The sequence below is a fragment of the Photinus pyralis genome, unplaced genomic scaffold (assembly GCF_008802855.1).
Source record: "Photinus pyralis isolate 1611_PpyrPB1 unplaced genomic scaffold, Ppyr1.3 Ppyr1.4_LG2, whole genome shotgun sequence".
Lineage (NCBI taxonomy): Eukaryota > Metazoa > Arthropoda > Insecta > Coleoptera > Lampyridae > Photinus > Photinus pyralis.
This window is the reverse complement of record NW_022170403.1, coordinates 24515152-24534480: the sequence shown is the minus strand read 5'-3', so window position 1 is coordinate 24534480 and position 19329 is coordinate 24515152. Positions and strand designations below refer to the sequence as shown.

Here is a 19329-nt window from a genome sequence, read left to right as displayed (position 1 = left end):
GATTTATGCTTTTACCGAAAGATAATGTAAATCTCGTCGTTTACAAGATGCCTTTAGGTATCTCTGCAAATTTAAAAAGATCTACCGTGATTATACGTATGGATGCGCGTACTCATCTTCCGCATTCAAAAAAAATAAGCAAATAATAGTAAAAAGTAGTTATTTGAAGCCCTGTAAAAACGATACATTCCGTCTACAAATTAAAGATAAGCCGTAATGGGAAACTCATAATAACAATTAAATCTAATTGTAAATGTTAACCATCTATTGGCGGCGCCGCAAAGAGTTTCAGTTCAGTGTCCGACAGTCGTTAGATCGTGTTACAGTTATTATACCAAATTCTTTTTGTATCTGATTTTTGTGTGAGGCACTTGTAACTTTTTTTTATAGATAACATAATAATGAACGTCTACAGCATATAAACCGCCTTCGCTACCGTAAAGCCTGGTGGTTATAATTAGTAATTTAATTGCTGTGGTTAACTTTTTACAACTAATAGAACGTTGGAGGCACAGTAAAACTGCTTTTCGTTATTCAAGAATTTCCAACATCATGCCTGCCTGGTGCGGAATTGTACATTTCTTACAAGATAATGAATAAAAATGATCAAAGTCCTCGTGTGAGATCGAAGGGACTTCAGCGCATTTTTGTGTGGCAGATCAGTGTTTTATTAGCCAATATTGACTTCACCATCAATAAGATCTTGCCGAAAGCTACCACGTTCACTTTGTTGGTACCATTTTCTCACTTACCGTGCACTCGCAATTCGCGTTTGAAGTTTTGACTCCACCATCAGTAAGATCTCGTCGGGGGTTACCACATTCCCTTTGTCGATACACAGTTCCGACGTCCCGTTCATTCGTAATTCACATTTTGGTAGATTTCGCTAAAATTCCGGCATAAAATCGTATTCAACTTTTGGGTACTTCATATAGCTCGACCTTCTATTAGTGACACGAGAAAGAGAGACCGCGATTCGCGCTGTAAGAAACTTTTGGGCGCCCAAAGTCGACTACCCCTCGAAGCGCGCCGCGCAAAAGGTGGTTTATTTCGCCCCTAGGAAAAAAATTCCGCCACGCAGGAGTTGTGCGCGTTGACAAGATCTTCCCGAGCCCGACGATACCAATTTGAAAACAATCGGAGAAAAACTATAGAAGAAGATAGATAAAAACTGAAAAATCTCCAGGTTAGTATAATACGCTCGGGGATGGCGTTCAGATGTCGTCGACTCCAAATCTTGTAGCCCCATCCCTAACGTTCTTAATTACACGGCCCCGAGAGTTACATGTACACTCCTTGTCTTTTTGCAAGCGTTTTTCTACGGGCGCGCATTTACTGCCAGCCAGCCAGCCAGCCAGCCAGCCAGCCAAAGTGAGATTAAAAGCTACTTTTTACAAAAAAAAATTTTTGCAAAAATGCGCTAAAAATGGAAAACTTCGCAATAGAAGTTAATTTTGATTGAATTCTGCAAGAATTTTATCTTAATTTTTATGATTTTGGTTATCTCATAGCCGTATTGTGAATTTTGGAGTCTCTGGACTACTACCATTACTTGCAGAATGCAGGTCCTACCTAACTTACCAGGTTTACTGAATTTATAATGAATTTTGGGTCATCAAAATCGATTGGTTAATTTTAGCCCAGATCTGAAAGACCATAAAGTAGCTATAGCTATACGAAGTGGATTAGCATGTATAGATTCACAACAATAAATTGAGCTAGAGCGCTTTGTTTATGCGAATGAGTTGCACCCCAACCGTTTCCAATTATAATACACAATTTATCACTAAAGCAATAACTTCAAAACTTTGGGTAAATACTGTGGAAATTGTTACTCATGAAAAATTCTACAATCCTGTCTAAAGTCTAAATACATTTTATCGAATATAAACGCCAATGGCCAAAAAATATTACTAATTACATGGTGTAAATTTGTGTTTTAATGCACTTAGGTTCCGGTCACTTTCTCGGCTGAAAATTTAGTCACCCATCAAACTAGCCACAGGCTGATGAAATTGATGGACAAACTTTTTCGAAAAAACACCCTTTAGTTTTAAAGACATTCAATAGCCCAATTTCTATACAGGGTGTTACACGACCGTTCGAAAAAAAAATCGGGTTGTAGAGGGCATCAAAACAAGCACTTTTTCCAAATAAACCGAGGGTCCAACGTGTTTCGTTTGGGAGCCACCCCCCAAAGAGTGTTGAAATCTGCATTTCTTCTTTAATTTTTTTCTCAGCAACCATAAGAGTTACAAAGTCGGGTGGCATGTCTTTGAATAGGTTTTTGGGTATGCTCTTTCCGATTTTGCAATTTTTTTTTCAAAATTCCTACCCCTAAAGGGCGCACCCCTAAACTAGGGTGCAAAAAAAAATTCTGATTTCGACGAAATTTGGTATCTGGGGTTTTTTTAACATGAAAATCACGAATCTGAAATTAGTTTTTGAAAATTCGAAAAAAAAAGTTCCACTGCAATTCTTGGCGGGACAACGAAAATAGAGATAATTCCACGAAATTTGTTGTGTACATACTAAACGAGTTAAGGAACAAAACTGTCGAACAGTTTTTTAAAATAACTTTTCAAACAAAAGTTATACTCATTTGAATGTTGGTCCTTCGGGTCGCGAAGTGTCCCAAGCCTACTAGTAAGCCATAATTTCGCATGTGTTGGTTGACAATGTTGCAAAAACAAAAGATTAACGGTTTGAGTCGATATTTTGTTATTTGGAATTAATTCGGTCATTAAATGATTAAAAAATTCGATGTATCGATTAAAACACCTACCAAGGTATCTTAAAGCGCTGATCGATTATTTATTATCTAAATAAGGTAGGGGAAAAAGTCAAATCACTTTCCGTATGATACTTTTTCACTATGAACAAAAATTTTCATAATCTTAGGTTGAAAAATAACTTCCAAAAGAACACGCTCCTGGCTTACTAGTAGGCTTGGGACACTTCGCGACCCGAAGGACCAACATTCAAATGAGTATAACTTTTGTTTGAAAAGTTATTTTAAAAAACTGTTCGACAGTTTTGTTCCTTAACTCGTTTAGTATGTACACAACAAATTTCGTGGAATTATCTCTATTTTCGTTGTCCCGCCAAGAATTGAAGTGGAACTTTTTTTTTCGAATTTTCAAAAACTAATTTCAGATTCGTGATTTTCATGTTAAAAAACCCCCAGATACCAAATTTCGTCGAAATCAGAATTTTTTTTGCACCCTAGTTTAGGGGTGCGCCCTTTAGGGGTAGGAATTTTGAAAAAAAAATTGCAAAATCGGAAAAGAGCATACCCAAAAACCTATTCAAAGACATGCCACCCGACTTTGTAACTCTTATGGTTGCTGAGAAAAAAATTAAAGAAGAAATGCAGATTTCACCACTCTTTGGGGGGTGGCTCCCAAACGAAACACGTTGGACCCTCGGTTTATTTGGAAAAAGTGCTTGTTTTGATGCCCTCTACAACCCGATTTTTTTTTTCGAACGGTCGTGTAACACCCTGTATAGTAAGATACAACGTTATGTCATCTTTTAGCTATAAAGCTATATCACGACTTCCCCTCTGTAACACTTAGAAAAGCTTTAATATAGTGTAACGTAAATTTACGTCGTTTATTTAGCTAATATTAATCAACAATAAATTTATAATAACAATAAATTTACAACAGTTAATTTATAACAGTAAATACAATTTATCACTCACAATTTATAAAATAACAAGAACGCACGATTTGCTTATATAGCAAACAATTGTTCTAGGATGTTCTTAGAACGGTTCGGAATGTTCTTCAATTCGGAAAGATTGCAACACATCCGCATTTGTTCTTTATCGCTGTCATGGCGCCTCAATACCCATCGGGATTTATGGTATATTCGCTACACTGGCCCCTTTTAAAACTGTTCACGTTATTTCGAATTTGTACTACTACCTAAGTTTAGTGGAAATAGCCTCTATAAAATAGACATGCTGTTCCATTTCAATAAAAAAAAGTTGAGAAATGGAATGGAAACCATATCTTTACTATGCATCAATGGAAAGAGCCTAAACAACGAGCATAAAAATGTACTTGCAAAATTTTTCTAAATTGGATATATATATTTTTTAAAACCAGTTGGCAAATTCTTGATAGAACTAGCTCCATAAGCACGAAGCAAGTATTTCACAAAAAAAATTTTTTTGACAGTCTTACATCCTTTATGGCTAATATATACTACCAAAAGTCTATTATTAAATACTAAATTGTTCAAATTCCCACAGGAAAATCTTTCTTGCCCTTTTACACAGTTCATTGTAATTTGGATGTTAGATCTTAAACGATTATTAATTCTGGTCAATTTTTGATTGGTACAAATAATTGAGAATTGCTTTGTTTTGGATTCCTTCTATTGTTTTGTGCATCTTTTTCTTAACAAAGGACGCATTTTTCTTCTGTAAAAATTGTTTAATGATCTTTTAAAAAGTGCTCAAAGCTCCAAATCGCGAAATTCGCGTCGCATTTGCATCCTTTTCGTGTGCTCTTCTTTAAAGAAGAGGTTCTGCAATTGTTTCCGTTAGAACAGTAATCGTCTCGACAACGGCAATGCAACGTTGAAAACGCCGGTTTTCGTCCGATCGCCGAAGTTAAGCAATCTCTTTTTCTTAATTTTTGCTCATGTTTGTCTATTGATTTTGTTTATTTTTTTTAATATCACAAAGCATCATATAATTAATAATTGTAATTCCTAATTAGAATTAATTTAGTTTTGGCGAAAAAAAATTTTAGTTTTTTGAATTTGACGTTTTTTTTCTGTTTTCTCGTAATAAAACCTGGCACAATTTTTGTAGGTTGTACACAGAAAAATAAGGTCTTTCGAATACCTTCATGAAGATTATCGGTTGCTTTTTGAAAAGTAAACTTTCGATGTCTTTGCGGCGCTCCAAAATTTTTTTTCAAAAATCTGGTCCGTTATTTTCCGTTTCCGTATACCTAATATACATATCCAACATTTGAAACGAATCCGTTGGGCCGTTACGTCGGAAAGTTGCCAACATACGTACGTACATACAGACGGAAAAAAATTTTATTCTTTGAAAATTGTTTAAAATGATGTAAAACGTCGACATTTCATGACATTTTGACATGTCCAAAAAAACGGTTATTATCGCAATAGCTCATGCTACCTATCGTAGTGTGTAATGATCACGGGCAAAGAAAGACTATACACAACAATACTTCAAACCTAGCTAGCTCTTCAGTGATAACTTTTCTCGGTGCAGATCCCCCCTCTCCTTAGATTTCTGATTCCCGGCAGACAGTGGGCAAAATTAAAATCCTTAAATTCCAAACGGTCTGTTACTATCCTCTGACCAACACTTACAATTAACTTCAAGCGAGATTCAGTAAAATTAATCGTAATTGAGCATAAAGCTTCTCTGTTCGACGTGAAGGGTCCGAATGAACACACAATTTGCGTGAAATTACCCAAACAAATTTTATTTTACAAATACACAAATTAAAACAACCATTACAATCCTGTTAAAATGGAAATGGAGCACAATATCCAATTAAAATTTTACATGAGTGTTCAAAACAACATTACAATTAATTACCAAGTAAAACTTAAAGTTGCTTACGGCTTTTCGAGTCAAAATTCGTATACACAAATCAAACTTGGATTCTATATTGAAAATTGCGACTATAGGTTTTTGAAAATCCGAATTGCTTTGACTTTGCTTACAGAAAGAAGTTTTGCCCAGAAATTTGTTAATGATTTGGTAAATCATCCCTGTTGGGTGAGGTGCTCTTGCGAGGTATCTATGAGCCGTTCCTCTTGCTCTTAGTGACAGAACTTTAGGATTCCTGTCAAATAGATTACGACGTACCTACATTATTACCTCTTTAGTATTCTCTTCTATCTTTTGTGTACCAATTACCAAGCCTTCTCCATTAGTACATACTGCAATTGAAATGCTGGTAATAAGGTTTGTATTTCTATGCTTCAACGAATAGTGGAAAAAGATGTTAAAAAATGTATATTTTACTATCATAACATTTGAGAAGCAGAATGTTGACAACATCGTTAGTTTCTGTTTCTCCACAATGCAATCAATTTCATTGTTCGTTTAAAAAAGGAGATTGACAGTTAGTTGTCAATTCCTATCGGCGAAGCACGATGGGTTTCATTCATCTTCATTTTGATTGGACGTATCCTGAACGGCGCCCTTTGATATGCAAATTAATCTCATTGTAAAGGTAATAATATTTTGTGTAAGTATAATTTTATGCCATGCGATGTAAACAAACATTTTATAAATTACACAGATTTCTTGTTCAACAATCGACGTTAATTGATTATTATTGTTAAATACTCTGCAGTGGTAAAATTTTTGGAGCTAAGAATCTGGGCGATTTAAAAAGGGTGACACAAAAATGTGTACGAGTAAAGTTATAACCTCTGATATACATTCGTTAGGTAGTGGCAAGTGTGGCATTAAAAGCGGCAGTGAATGTTGCTGTCACTTAAAGAGGGGAAAGCTCGGGGCCGTTCCTTTCTGCCGACAGTAGCAGATAATAAGAGGCTTTAGTTAACCTTTGAAGTTGCCGACACTCTCCTACACTGTTTTTAAAACGTTACTCATGTTGCTTTACTCCGGGTCGTTGAATTACACACCAACAACCTAACACGATTTAAAGGTACACACGCCAATAATTGATCTTTAATCATCTCGCGACAGATTGGATTGTAGTTTCTATACTTTTCTGGTGGGCATACATGTAACAATTACAAAGTTATGAACTGTTAAAACATTGAATCAACAACGCTGAGCTACAAGAACGATATTTGATTTACAACACCTACGACCTACCTCAATTTTCAAGTGTCAGGTGTTCAGCTGGTGGTCTGATTTATTGCATCTGCCACTGTGACAAGTGGTTCCTCATTCGCCGCACTTGTTTAGAAATCCGATGTATACATTTTTTCAGCTAGCCGACTATTCGTCCAAGAATGTTTAGGTTATTTTTTAATTGGTTAAATATATACGAAGACCTTCTTGATCATTTTCGTACTTCACGCGGACATCCTTCGACGGTTGCCGCAAAATGTGAAATGACGAATTATCTGTATTACTGCTTTAGATTGTAAACAGACTAATTAATGTTCTACTGTCCAAACTTGCATGATGTAGGTAATGCATGGCGAACTGTAATTTCGATGTTATTCGGTATTTTAGGGGTAGCAGGAAGTGTGTATCTGTATCAAATGGATTTTTGAATATACACGGTGGTGACTTTCGTCACGCATCATAGGGATTTCATTGTAAAATTCATAACATGCGATTATTGGCTCCCCAAATTATTTTAGAGCAAAAATGTATTAAGGTTTTTTGTAGAAAAAATTTTTTTACGCCAATTAGTTTTCAATTTTTTTCATATTAAGACGGAAAATTGGAAAAATAAAACCCGCATCTTTTTCAATAATCTGCGATGCCATGGAATTTTCTAAAACAAAAAGATATCCAGTTATCAATTAACAGCAGTTCGAAATGGATTTTATGATCGAGTTGGTTACTGTCTTGCAGTTAATGGTGACTTATTCGAACATGTTTTGTAAATTATTGTTATATTAGGAAACCGTTTTTAGTCATTTGGTCTTTCTTTATGCTGAATTCGCTGTTCTAAATATAATACTTTTTGATAAAATTTGATTTGTTTTATAGCGGACATGAAACATTCCATGGCATGACGGATATTGGCGTAGTTTTTGTAGGTATTATAAAATTCCATGGCATCACAGATTATTAAAAAAGATGGGGATTTTATTTTTCCAATTTTCCGTCTGTATTATGCAAAAAATTGAAAACTAAAACGGTAAAAAAATTTGTTCTTCAAAAAACCTTAGTACATTTTTGCTCTAAAATAATTTGGGGTGCCAATAATCGCATGTTATGAATTTTACATTGAAATCCCTATGATGCGTTACGCAAGTCACCACCCTGTATACGTTCATCTAGAACATGATTTGGGTTCAGTAGAAAATATAACAATTGTGTTAACAGATTTTCACAGTATTTGAATGTCTTTAGAAATTTCAGCTTAGATGATCAAGCAAATTTCCAAACGAAGAGTTATCATCAACATTCTCACATACTCACATTTTCTATTACACCCAATTCCAATTTTGCCAACTAGTAAATCGGATTCCGAGAAATTAATAAACAAGTACAAATTGTGCACTACCCTTGCGCATTTTCTTAACACTCCTACGCCCCAATCGCTCTTTGTGAGTAACATCTTCAGACACCAGTTCTCGACATATTCGCACTTAAAACTTTAACCCTACCATTACATATGCCTAGTCCAGATGTTTCAATAGTCCTTTTTAAGTACATACTTCCGACCTTCCATTCTCGCGATATTAGCACTGCACGTTTTGGCATCGCCACTCAATGGCGAGATACGTATGTATACTTATTTAAAAGAAACGTTTTTTAATTGTTAACATCTTAATTTTAGCTGTAGATCTGCATTATTATTAAAATGTACTATGTATTAAGTATAAATAAAAGCCTGGAGTAGCAAACAAATCGAAAGTATTTATTTACTAAAATTCTTCGTTATAAAGAAACAACTCTAAACATTAAAGTTAAACATGTTTACAAATAAACCGATATGGTTGCTGTGAAATTGACACATTAAATATTAATAAATGAATGGCAATAATTAACAAATTTTATGGTATGTATTAACTAAACCCCTTTACCATAAAAAACAATGCCTAGTATTAAAGTTTACCATATTGACAACTATAACTGTTCATAGATAGTATTTATTAAATTCATATATTATTAATTAATAAATAAGAAGTAGAAATTTAATAAATCTTTTGGTAATAGTTATAAAGCTGTATTCAAGTTACACATATTTACAAACTTGTAACAAACAATTATTTCAAAATAAAATAATATTTGATAACTGATATTTAAATATGAATTTTATTAACAGTAAATACATTTTATTTATTATAAATAAACCTTTTTCTCAGTGATATTTCTGCCATACGTCCCAATCGCCATTTGTATCCTTTACATCCTACTCCGACAAAAGATATAAGGAATTATATCCCATTACGATAAGGGGTCGAGGAGGAGGACTATGGTTGGTAGAAATCAATTCCTTTCGTTGAGACCTTTCATTAGAGTACAATGAAGAATAAAACCAGTTCCGCCTCCTCACCTTATTTTGATAATGGTAAGAAAGAAGGGCGGTAGTTGGTGGAAAACAATTCCTTTTGGTGAGACCTTTAATTAGAATACCATGAAAGATAAAACCAGCTTTAACCCGCCCCCCACCCTCATCGAAGGGTTCTACTTATAGTTAAATATTCGGAAAAGTACCAGTAGCAGTATACCAACGACTTTAACACTACTTGATCTAGCAAATTATCAAGAGTGTACCTAAATAGAAATTCGATAGCAAGTTTACTGGTAGAAAGTACTGTCCGCCAGTAAACTTGCCAAATGTAAATTAAGCTCTAGGAGAGTAGCGACAACTTAACATAATCCCCCATATTGGGGCTAAAAATTGCAACCCCCCACCCCTCTTAACCCCCCAGCCTCCCTCTTCAAAAATCCTAAATGGCAACCCCATACTTGTGACACATCGTTGTATATTGGTTTTGATCCGTAACCATCTTCATGGTTGTTGAGAGTGTCAAAAGTCTAAAAGATCCATAACGGCTTGAAATTTTTTTCCCATACACTGGCCAAAATGACTTAAAAAACTCTACAAAAAAGTCTATTACAATTTTTTTGTGAGTTCGTTTGTTTTTGAGAAGTTTTGAATTCAAAAGTTAAACTATATATTTTATTTTTCTAAATTTGCATTTTTCTCTAAAAGTAAGCATCAGAGCGAAAAATGTTAAATGTCTTGATGAAATCTAAAAAAAAAGGCTCTTACACTTTTTACGCCGAGTTTAAAATAAAGGCGCTAGAGGGCATTTTCTTAATGTTATACTATGACCAAAGATAATTGCAATGTCGGAAAGGTAGGAGTTTACCTGACAACTCAAATAGAAACCTTGAATATTCTTATTCTACATTGGAAAATAATCAACTTTCGTGGGAAACGTTTTTGTCTAAACTTATTATTTTTTGAAGACACTCTTCTAAAAGCGCTTGTTTTGCATTGAGCTAGGAAGCTGTTCTGTCAAGAACTTGATAACTGGTTTTAAACCGAAATAGTTTAGTAAATAGTTGGGATATAAAGTAGTATCAAGCTATATTTATCGATGTGTACCTTTTTGCTAGATGATTAATTGGGAGGGGACACAAACTTTTAAAGGGCGCTTGGCATACATTCAAAATATACGCTATATAATGCAAGAAGAATGAAGTCTTTAGAGAAATTCTCCTAAATATTTCCTTTTCTCTTTTCCTTTCCCTTTCCCTTTCCCTTAAGTTTTCACATTGCCAGTGGATGTGTCGCGTCCAGGCGTTCCACTTCCCTTGATGAGTACCCTCTTCCGACACTTCGTTTTCAAGATATTCGCTTCGTCTTCACCAATACACATGTCATGTCCAGACGATTCATTTTGCCTTTGTGAGTACTCTCCTCCGTCAAAGCGTTTTATAGATATTCGCTTTTAAAGTTTTGACATCACCAATAAATATATTTCTTCCAGACGTTCTAATCTTTCTTTGTGATTTATTTATTTAAACAATAATCACAAAAAAACTGGAAAGTGACACACGCCCACAATCTAATAAAAGAAACAATAAAGTAGGGCATATTAATACAATTTGCTAAACTACTACCTACAGTGCTATCATATAGTTCAAATCCGAGTTTCAAAATATGCATACTGAGATTAAAATAATGGCGATTTGTTACAGTTACCACACCGAAAAACACTTCCGAATTTTTGTATTGAAGTCTACAAACCTACAACCACTACATAAATGATTAACGCATTTATTCAACATCTATTATGATTCACAGTTCTAAATTACAAAAACGTTTTGACACATTCACAATGTAGCAACAAAAGAAAGCTTTCTTTAACGTCCTATATTTTGTTCCGCCCACATTTAAAGCGAAAATCAATTAGCATATTAATTTGTGCCTACTCCGCAGTTTTTCGTGGCAATATTAATAGATATATCGAATTTTTAATCTGGGGTTATACAAATTAATGCGACATTTCCTATCGAGTTCAATTTTGCATGGTAAATATTGTGCTCGATGTGAGCAATTTTTAATTTTAAACTAAACCTATTGGGTTGAAATATGATCAGCAATGCAAATTTTCTAAAATATACATGCACGAAAAACATACAAACACATATAAATTATTGCCATAGATGCAATTTTCCCCAGCTTTGCTAAAAATACAAAACGAACGCAGAGATTATGTGGATACATTATTGCTGTAGTAATTACAATATCAAAATATTTTTTTTATTATACCTGAATCACAATCTCCGTTTTAAACACTCAAATGCGTGCGAAAAAGGGCCTTTAAAACACACGTGCTTTAAAGTTGCTAAGTAACGATACTTCAAGTATGACTTTTGAAACTGTCATCTGGATGAAATAAAAAATCCTCTTAGGTCGCTTTCTGTAAATGCAGAACATTTCTTTGGCTTTTGTACCTATCCTTTGGTTGAAGCTTTCACAAACGCGCGTAATTTAGGGTATGCTTCCAAATCTGTTCCACTTTTTAATCGCAGCATTGCTTTAAAGTTTTGAATGAATGCACCAAAATATAGAAGATTTAAATACCTTTGACATTTTCCTTCATATAGCCGAACGTTCTTTAAAACAACTAATACAAAAGCCATGGGCACACATCGTCTAAGAAATGCAGGCATATAACGCTTAATAAAATGTACTTTCCTTGTTGCAAGGAAAATAAGAACCGAAAAATGTATTCAGCAATCGAGGCGCCATCAATTCGATTAAAGGCTATAGTCTCCGGTGATGTGGAATGAAAGCGGATGCGACGATTTCTTTCCTTGGAATGTGTAACGCTTTCTAGACTCTTCGAGAATATTCCGTGATTTTTCTAGAAACCTTCGTTACGTTTACTTGTATAAGCAAATTGAAACGTGTATAGCAGTTGCGCCCTTATGTGATAAATTTACTTGTTATAAATTTGTGTAAAGGTGTGTTACAAATTCATTAATAATTAATATTACATAAGGTAATTAAATTTATGTTATATTATACTCGAATAGACTCTGAAAGATCAGGCCCCTGGAATTTATAGGTAATGCCTACGCTTTATTTTTTAGCCTTCAATTTAACATTAGATCTAAACGGAAACACAGCTAATTTTCCCCACTCAACCTACCCAACCGGAGAGACCTCCTCGATATTCGATTTTTGTTATACTTTTGACATGGTGTTAAACAAGTGACAAATTGTTAGGAAGCTAAAGAGCATACAGTACAAGTTTTGTTTGCCATGGGCCAAGGCTAGTAATACTTGAGTGTTGCGTTGACTGGCTGCGATCTCTGGATCTAAGTTCGTACGCGAATATCAACGTGTTAGACTTTTTTTCTGAAACTGCATTGAGTTATTAACAGAGCTTTCAGCAAATAATCCCATATTATAGAAATTTAAACCGTGCCAAAGTGAAACGATAAAATTTCAAGCAGCGATTTGACTTGTACTATCAAAGTCACCCAAATTTTGACACCGCAAGCACTTTTTTTGTGCCCGCAATAACTCGCTTAATTCTCATTCTACGGTTCTCCAAGCGCTTCGATATTTTCTAAACATTAATATAGTTACCAAAGTAACGTAATGAAATTAACAGACCGCCGCCTTAAGGCGAAGTAGGCTGAGGTAATCCAATTATACTAATAGGTACGAGTAAATCTAAAGGATAGTTAACGTAGTTGGATTAGCAAAAATTATGCAGCAAAACATGTGCCATTTGATGTCAGTTAATATAATAACATTGTATAATAAACACGGCGTAACCGTGACATCGCAAGTAATAGATGTAAAAACTATGATACATTCCGCAACGCCAAGACTAACCCACATAGCAAACCGTATTTTAAACAAATTTTGACCTCAGCTAAGTATTACAAAAAATGTGACGGTATATAATCTCAAAGGGAATCGGCTACCGGATAAAATTTATACTTTAGGCCAGGCAGTCATGCGTGGATTTCGTCCGCCTTGACAAAACACCTAGTTTTTAGTAAGGTGTGTTCTCCATTTTCCAGGTGATCGTGTTATGGACGGGTATGATATACGCTTTTCCTGCAGGCACGAACAGTAATGTTGTACTGGAGAGCCCCATCAGTACGAACACAATTCAAAGAATCTATGAAACTTCGGAAATTAAAGACAATGAAGAGACACGGTTACTGAAGAAGGTGTTTTTGTCTAATCGATCAATTACATGCAACGATGGCTCGCAGGCAGGGTAAGCACTATCATCCACAATGTGTGTCGGCAGTTTGTCACACACGAGTACGTTTTAGATTCTACTTAAGAAAGTCGCATTCGAGTAAGACCTGGATCATTTACCTAGAAGGCGGTTGGTACTGCTTCGATCAACAGACGTGTCGAAATCGATGGTTGCGTCAAAGGCATTTTATGACTTCCTCGCAATGGCCGGAAACGAGAAATGGTAACGTACCTGTCCAATTACTCTTTCGCTAAAATTGTTGGTTTGCAGAAGGTGGGATTTTATCACCCAATGAAGAGGAAAATCCCTTCTGGTGGAACGCAAATCATGTGTTTGTGCCATATTGCACCAGCGATTCTTGGAGCGGTTCTCGAAAATCACGCGATGAAATGTTTACTTTTATGGGAACGTTAATAGTACAACAAGTAGTAAAAGATTTAGTGCCTCTTGGTTTAAAGAACAGTACAAAACTTTTGCTAACGGGAAGCAGCGCCGGTGCGGTAGGGGTTATGATCAATTTGGACCCTACTAGGGCACTGTTAAACGATGTTTTAAATCTTAAACAAATTGAGGTGCGGGGCGTGGCCGATTCTGGTTGGTTTCTAGACCGCACCCCATACGCTCCAACGTTGAGGCCAGCTGTAGACGCAATTCGAAAGGGCATGCAGCTTTGGCACGCCAAGGTACCCAAAAGGTGTCGTAAGATTTACGGAAGCGAGCCGTGGAATTGCTACTTTGGTTACCGTTTATACCCAACTCTGAAAAGTAAGTACTTCGATTGGTATGCTGTTCATTATGTAATCCAATACTTTGTAGCGCCTCTCTTCATATTCCAATGGCTGTTTGATGAGGTTCAAATGAACGCTGACAATGTAGGTGCTCCAGTTACGAAGCAGCAGTGGGATTACATTCACAAAATGGGAGACGCTTTACGTCAAAGCTTTGAAAATGTTTCAGCCGTATTCGCCCCTTCTTGCATTTCTCATTCAGTCCTGACAAAAAAAGATTGGCTTAATGTTAAAATTGAAGACGTTTCGCTACCACAGGCACTTTACTGTTGGGAAAGGCAGCATTTAAAACCTCGAAAAAAGAAGCACAATCGGGGACCTTCCATAGCGTCCGAGGAATCTACACTATTTTCGCATCGGCTTAATCGAAAATTCAAGAATTTTGACTTACTTGAACAACGAAACGCCACAAGCGACGATGAGCGAACCAGCCATAAAAGAAAGCGACGAAAGAGAAGGAGGAAAGAGCGAGGCAAGGAAAGAAAATGTAAGTCCTTACTATATCTCCTACTTACGATCTAATATCCCTTTTACTTGTAGGTTGCACATTCAAAGGACAGAATGAGCGATGTGAGAGCAATGTTGCCCCACAGAATCAACGTTCTAGAAGATCAGTTCTGAAAGCACAAAAAGGTTCCAATTCTGAAGTTTGTTCGCATAGGCGACTGGAAAGATGTACATGGCCACAGTGTAATCGATCGTGCCCGAGATTGCATAATCCGTTCACCGGTGACGAAATGGACTTCATTGAGTTATTAAAGTCGTTTGGTCTAGATATGGAAAGTGTCGCAGATGCCCTAGGTATAGACATGCCAACTTTTAATAATATGGACCCTTCAGAATTACTAAATCTACTGACCCAACAATCTAGCTGATAAAGTTTCATAATTATTATTTCATTTGTACTGTTCCTTTCCCTATTTCTAACTGCCATTTGAACGATGTCTTGGTCTTTAGTCTTAATCGATGTCGTATTTGACAACTAAATTAACACTTCACAATAATTGAAACAAACGGAAGGAGTAAATGCACCAATTTAGTTTGTAAATAGTTGTACAGTTGTTAAATTTATATTTTTTAAGTTGGTTGCTTATTTATACCTTATTTGCGTATAAATCCGTTTTAATAGCTATCCAAAGATTTGCCCAAATAGTAACCATAGGACTGATTTTTGTTCTACCTCACTATCTTAGATTGTACTTGCTAAGTTAGTTACTCAGAATTCAAGCTTTCACCTTTCTACACAAGACTGAAATAAGTATAGAATTAAACGGTTAATAGCTTTATTCGTTGTAATATCAGTACTTATGTAAATACATAACAATTTCAATGGTTAAACGCTAAGATTGGCCTTATTTGCTACTAACTACGTTTACATTGATTATGTGAGGGTCTCTCTTAATGTATTTCTGAATAAAGTACAGATTAAATCCGTGTACCTGGTAAAATATCAGTATTGTAAGGTTAGTACTTTCAGTAATGTAGGTGTAATGCCAGAGTTTTTATTTAATTCATGCACAAATGCTCAATTTACCAGAATCTTATTATACGTAAAGTACCTTGTAATTTATTTATTATATATATTGAGTAGATTAAGAAAATGTAAAAACAAATATATTTTTGTACAAAGTTATATAGTTATAACATCCGCATTGTCCCAAATGAGAATGAAGTCGATTGAATTTTACTTTTATTTTCAAAATGTTTGATTTGAACTAAAATGGCACTTTAATTTATTATCTAACTACTAGAATGCCTACAGCCAGCTTCAATTTATTGTAATGTAATGAACTTAAGGCACAAATCTAAATATAAATTTGTAAGCAGTTTTAAAAGACCTTTTTTTGTATTACAAATTTCAGTTTCTAGAACCAAACAGAAACATAGTATGACCGATTAGTATGGTAGTATACAAACAATACTATCTAACGATTTTAGCCAGCGGCAGATTTAGTCAGGGGCTTTAAAGAAGCCGAGCCAGCGGGGGCCCCGTGCCAACCACTACAAAAGGGATTAATAAGAAGAATGAGTCCAATAAGATGCTAAATTTTCATTAATTTTCAGACTTTATAAAATGCGAGTGTGATTGGACGCGCGTTATTGGGTGCAAATGTAAGAGGTTCATGCGTAATGCCCCCTAAATTCGTGAAATGTAGTTCATTTTCTCTTTCCAACGACAAGTGGAACGAGCGGGAGCGAGGCAGGGAGCATAGAACCGAGAGTCAAGCTACGTTCCGAGGCGAAACCACAGTAAGGTCGCGGTAATTCGAGGTTCCGTGCCATCCGCCCTCCAAAAGAAAAACAAGATACGCAACTTTTAATGCGGCTCATATTATCCTTGAACTAGCAGAAATTGATTAGAGGGTTGACATCGCTATCTCTTTTCGTTCTCGAGTTAGACGAGGAACAGGCGGACAGACAGACAAAACCATCACCTAATGGGAACTTCTTTCGAAAAAATTCTCTAAAACACTTGGGAACTCAAAACCATATTCTATTTTTAAAAAACGCACTCGGGAGGTTAATATTAACTATCACTCAGCATTCAGAACCATTAGAAAGAACATCAGTACAAAATTTCAGTCAAATCGATCTGCTCCCTATAAAGTTATACAATTCAATAAATATCGATTTTATTGCCAAAATGGCTTCGAATCGCCTCCAAAAGCTGTTTAGCTCTCGATCTGGTAGTTTCGAAGTAGGTGATACGGCATCAGGCTGCTGAGAGAGTGTAATTGAAGTGTCGCCGAATAATATACGCCCTGCTTCCTCCAGAACCAGCTCATTTCCGGATCGTTGTTAAACCTGATGCGTATTTGCTAAAAGTCGAAATCAGTTTATGGGGGACGGCGACATTCTTGATGAATACTACGTCCCTAACACTTATGTCAATTTCTGGCGCGCCCCTTGTCTTGTCTTCCCTGTCGTTTCTCTTTTGCTTATTTAGCAGGTCAACTTTGAACCTAGGTACAAAAAAAAACACCTGTACCTGTGAGCTATTTTAAGGTATCGTAGTAGATGTATTCAATTGATGTTTACTTTACTCAGGATAAAAGAAATAGAGCCTGGAATCAAAATTGTTTTCCACTAAAGCATTTTTTTAAATTAAAGATACGTGATTTATTAAAGTAGAATAGTTTTACAGAGTAATTTACAGAGTAAATTTACATCTTATAAAATTAAATTTTATTATTTTTAAATAATTGTACTTTAAATGAATTTTTGAATTGATTGGCATTCGACAAATAAAAGATTTCGTTAAAATGTTTATATGTTGGTAGGCTTCCAAATATTGAAGCAGCATATCCTCTTTGGATGGCAATACTAGTCCGTTGAAAAAGGAAACTGCTTGCAGTTTGCACGGGTATCGTTTGAAGAATCAGAAATATTCTTTTTCCAATTTCATTAATGAATTTATAAGCTTGTTGACCGCATACACCTAAAGTTTCTACAGCCACTGGGAAGAAAAGGTATGACTTCGTCAAATTCCGATAATTATATATTTTAGCATTTTTGCTCGATGTGGCCTGGGTCCATGATGTATCTTCTAAATAGTTGTTCGTTATGTCTTCGAGAATAATACACGTTTGATTGTCCAAAACTTTCCAATTCGTCTATGCGATGCCATGATGAGCTACATCTTAAAATATATATCATTTTAGGTATTGCAAGGTAGTTTTTTAAAAGGTATGTGTTTAGGAATGTCATCTAATAATGAGAGAAGTTGAGTTTTCTCACGTATACATTCAGGTGAAGTTTCATTAGTAATAGGAGCGCCAAGTATATTCCATTGAGATCTTGCGGGTAATTCAATGTCAGGAAATATTGAATTAAATTTAATTATATCATTAACAAGAGGAGTTGATAAGAAAAGTAACTCGCATTTGGCCAAATTAATTTCAAGGCCAATTTGGTGGGACAGGTGACTGATATCGTTAAAGCTTTTTAATACAGAATCTCTGTCACCACCTATCGCACCATCGTCAAGACACCAGCAGTTGAAATCAATATTGATTAATCGGGTAAGATCATCAATAGCGATACAGAATAGAACAGGGCCTAGAGGATCCTCTTGTTTCATAAGAAAGGTATGATGTACAACCATAACATTGGCAGAGAAATGAGTAGGTATTAATGAGATGTCTAATCGAAAAAGTACGAATTGTTTTGGATTCTACGCACCAAAATTAATAAGAAAAAGTGTTTTCCCAAGAAATTTTGGTGTAGTCGATTTTTGGTAAAAAAGGAAGGTTATACACTGCCTTTTTTTGAGCCCCGAAAAAAAAATTGTCTCAGATCGACCCGGAAAAAAAATGTTCTTATAGAATGTGGCCTGTAGAATCCATAATTTCAAACAGTTCCAAGATTGGGCTACTAGTTCCAAAGTTACAGCCCTTTGAATTTTTTTTCGAAATTGGTTTCTAGTCTATAACTTTTGATTGAGAAGTCTGATCGAAAAAGTACGAATTGTTTGGGATTCTACGCACCAAAATTAATAAGAAAAAGTGTTTTCCCGAGAAATTTTGGTGCAGTCGATTTTTGGTAAAAAAAAGAAGGTTATACACTGCCTTTTTTTGAGGCGCTTAATAAAAATTGTCTCAGATCGACACGGAAAAAAAATTTCTTATAAAATGTGGCCTGTAGAATCCATAATTTCAAACAGTTCCAAGATTGGGCTACTAGTTCCAAAGTTACAGCCCTTTAAATTTTCTTTCGAAATTGGTTTCTAGTCTATAACTTTTTATTGAGAAGTCTGATCGAAAAAGTACGAATTGTTTTGGATTCTACGCACCAAAATTAAAAAGAAAAAGTGTTTTCCCGAGAAATTTTGTTGCAGTCGATTTTTGGTAAAAAAGGAGGGTTAAGTATCCAAAAACTTTGCTAAGTATACGAATACTAAATATTTGTGAATGTACTGGTATTTGAGTTACAAATACAAATACTGCTTCCATAAAAGTGTTTAATTACAAAGTATTTTCTAGTAGAATTTTGTATGTACCTACAATAGATAAAAATCACAATCTTTAAGATTCGACCACCACCGAAAAAAATAGAAACATTACCTTAGCATTATATTTTGTTGCTGTGACGAGTTGTTTGCAGTACAATCTACAAAAAAAGTCTGTAGGTA

At 35.3% G+C, this 19329-nt stretch overlaps 1 protein-coding gene across 3 annotated transcripts in view; it reads left to right on the top strand.

Moving 5' to 3' along the window:
- LOC116164590 (palmitoleoyl-protein carboxylesterase NOTUM-like) overlaps positions 1-16015 on the top strand; it is an 88736-nt gene extending 72721 nt beyond the window's left edge. For all 3 annotated transcript variants that reach the window (XM_031478783.1, XM_031478784.1, XM_031478782.1), the window contains 5 exons: positions 13223-13425; positions 13484-13632; positions 13681-14175; positions 14227-14685; positions 14739-16015. In XM_031478783.1, coding sequence (XP_031334643.1) covers positions 13244-13425; positions 13484-13632; positions 13681-14175; positions 14227-14685; positions 14739-15073 — 1620 coding nt within the window. In that variant the 5' untranslated portion in view covers positions 13223-13243 and the 3' untranslated portion in view covers positions 15074-16015. The remainder of the gene's footprint in view (positions 1-13222; positions 13426-13483; positions 13633-13680; positions 14176-14226; positions 14686-14738) is intronic.
- Positions 16016-19329: the final 3314 nt, after the last annotated feature.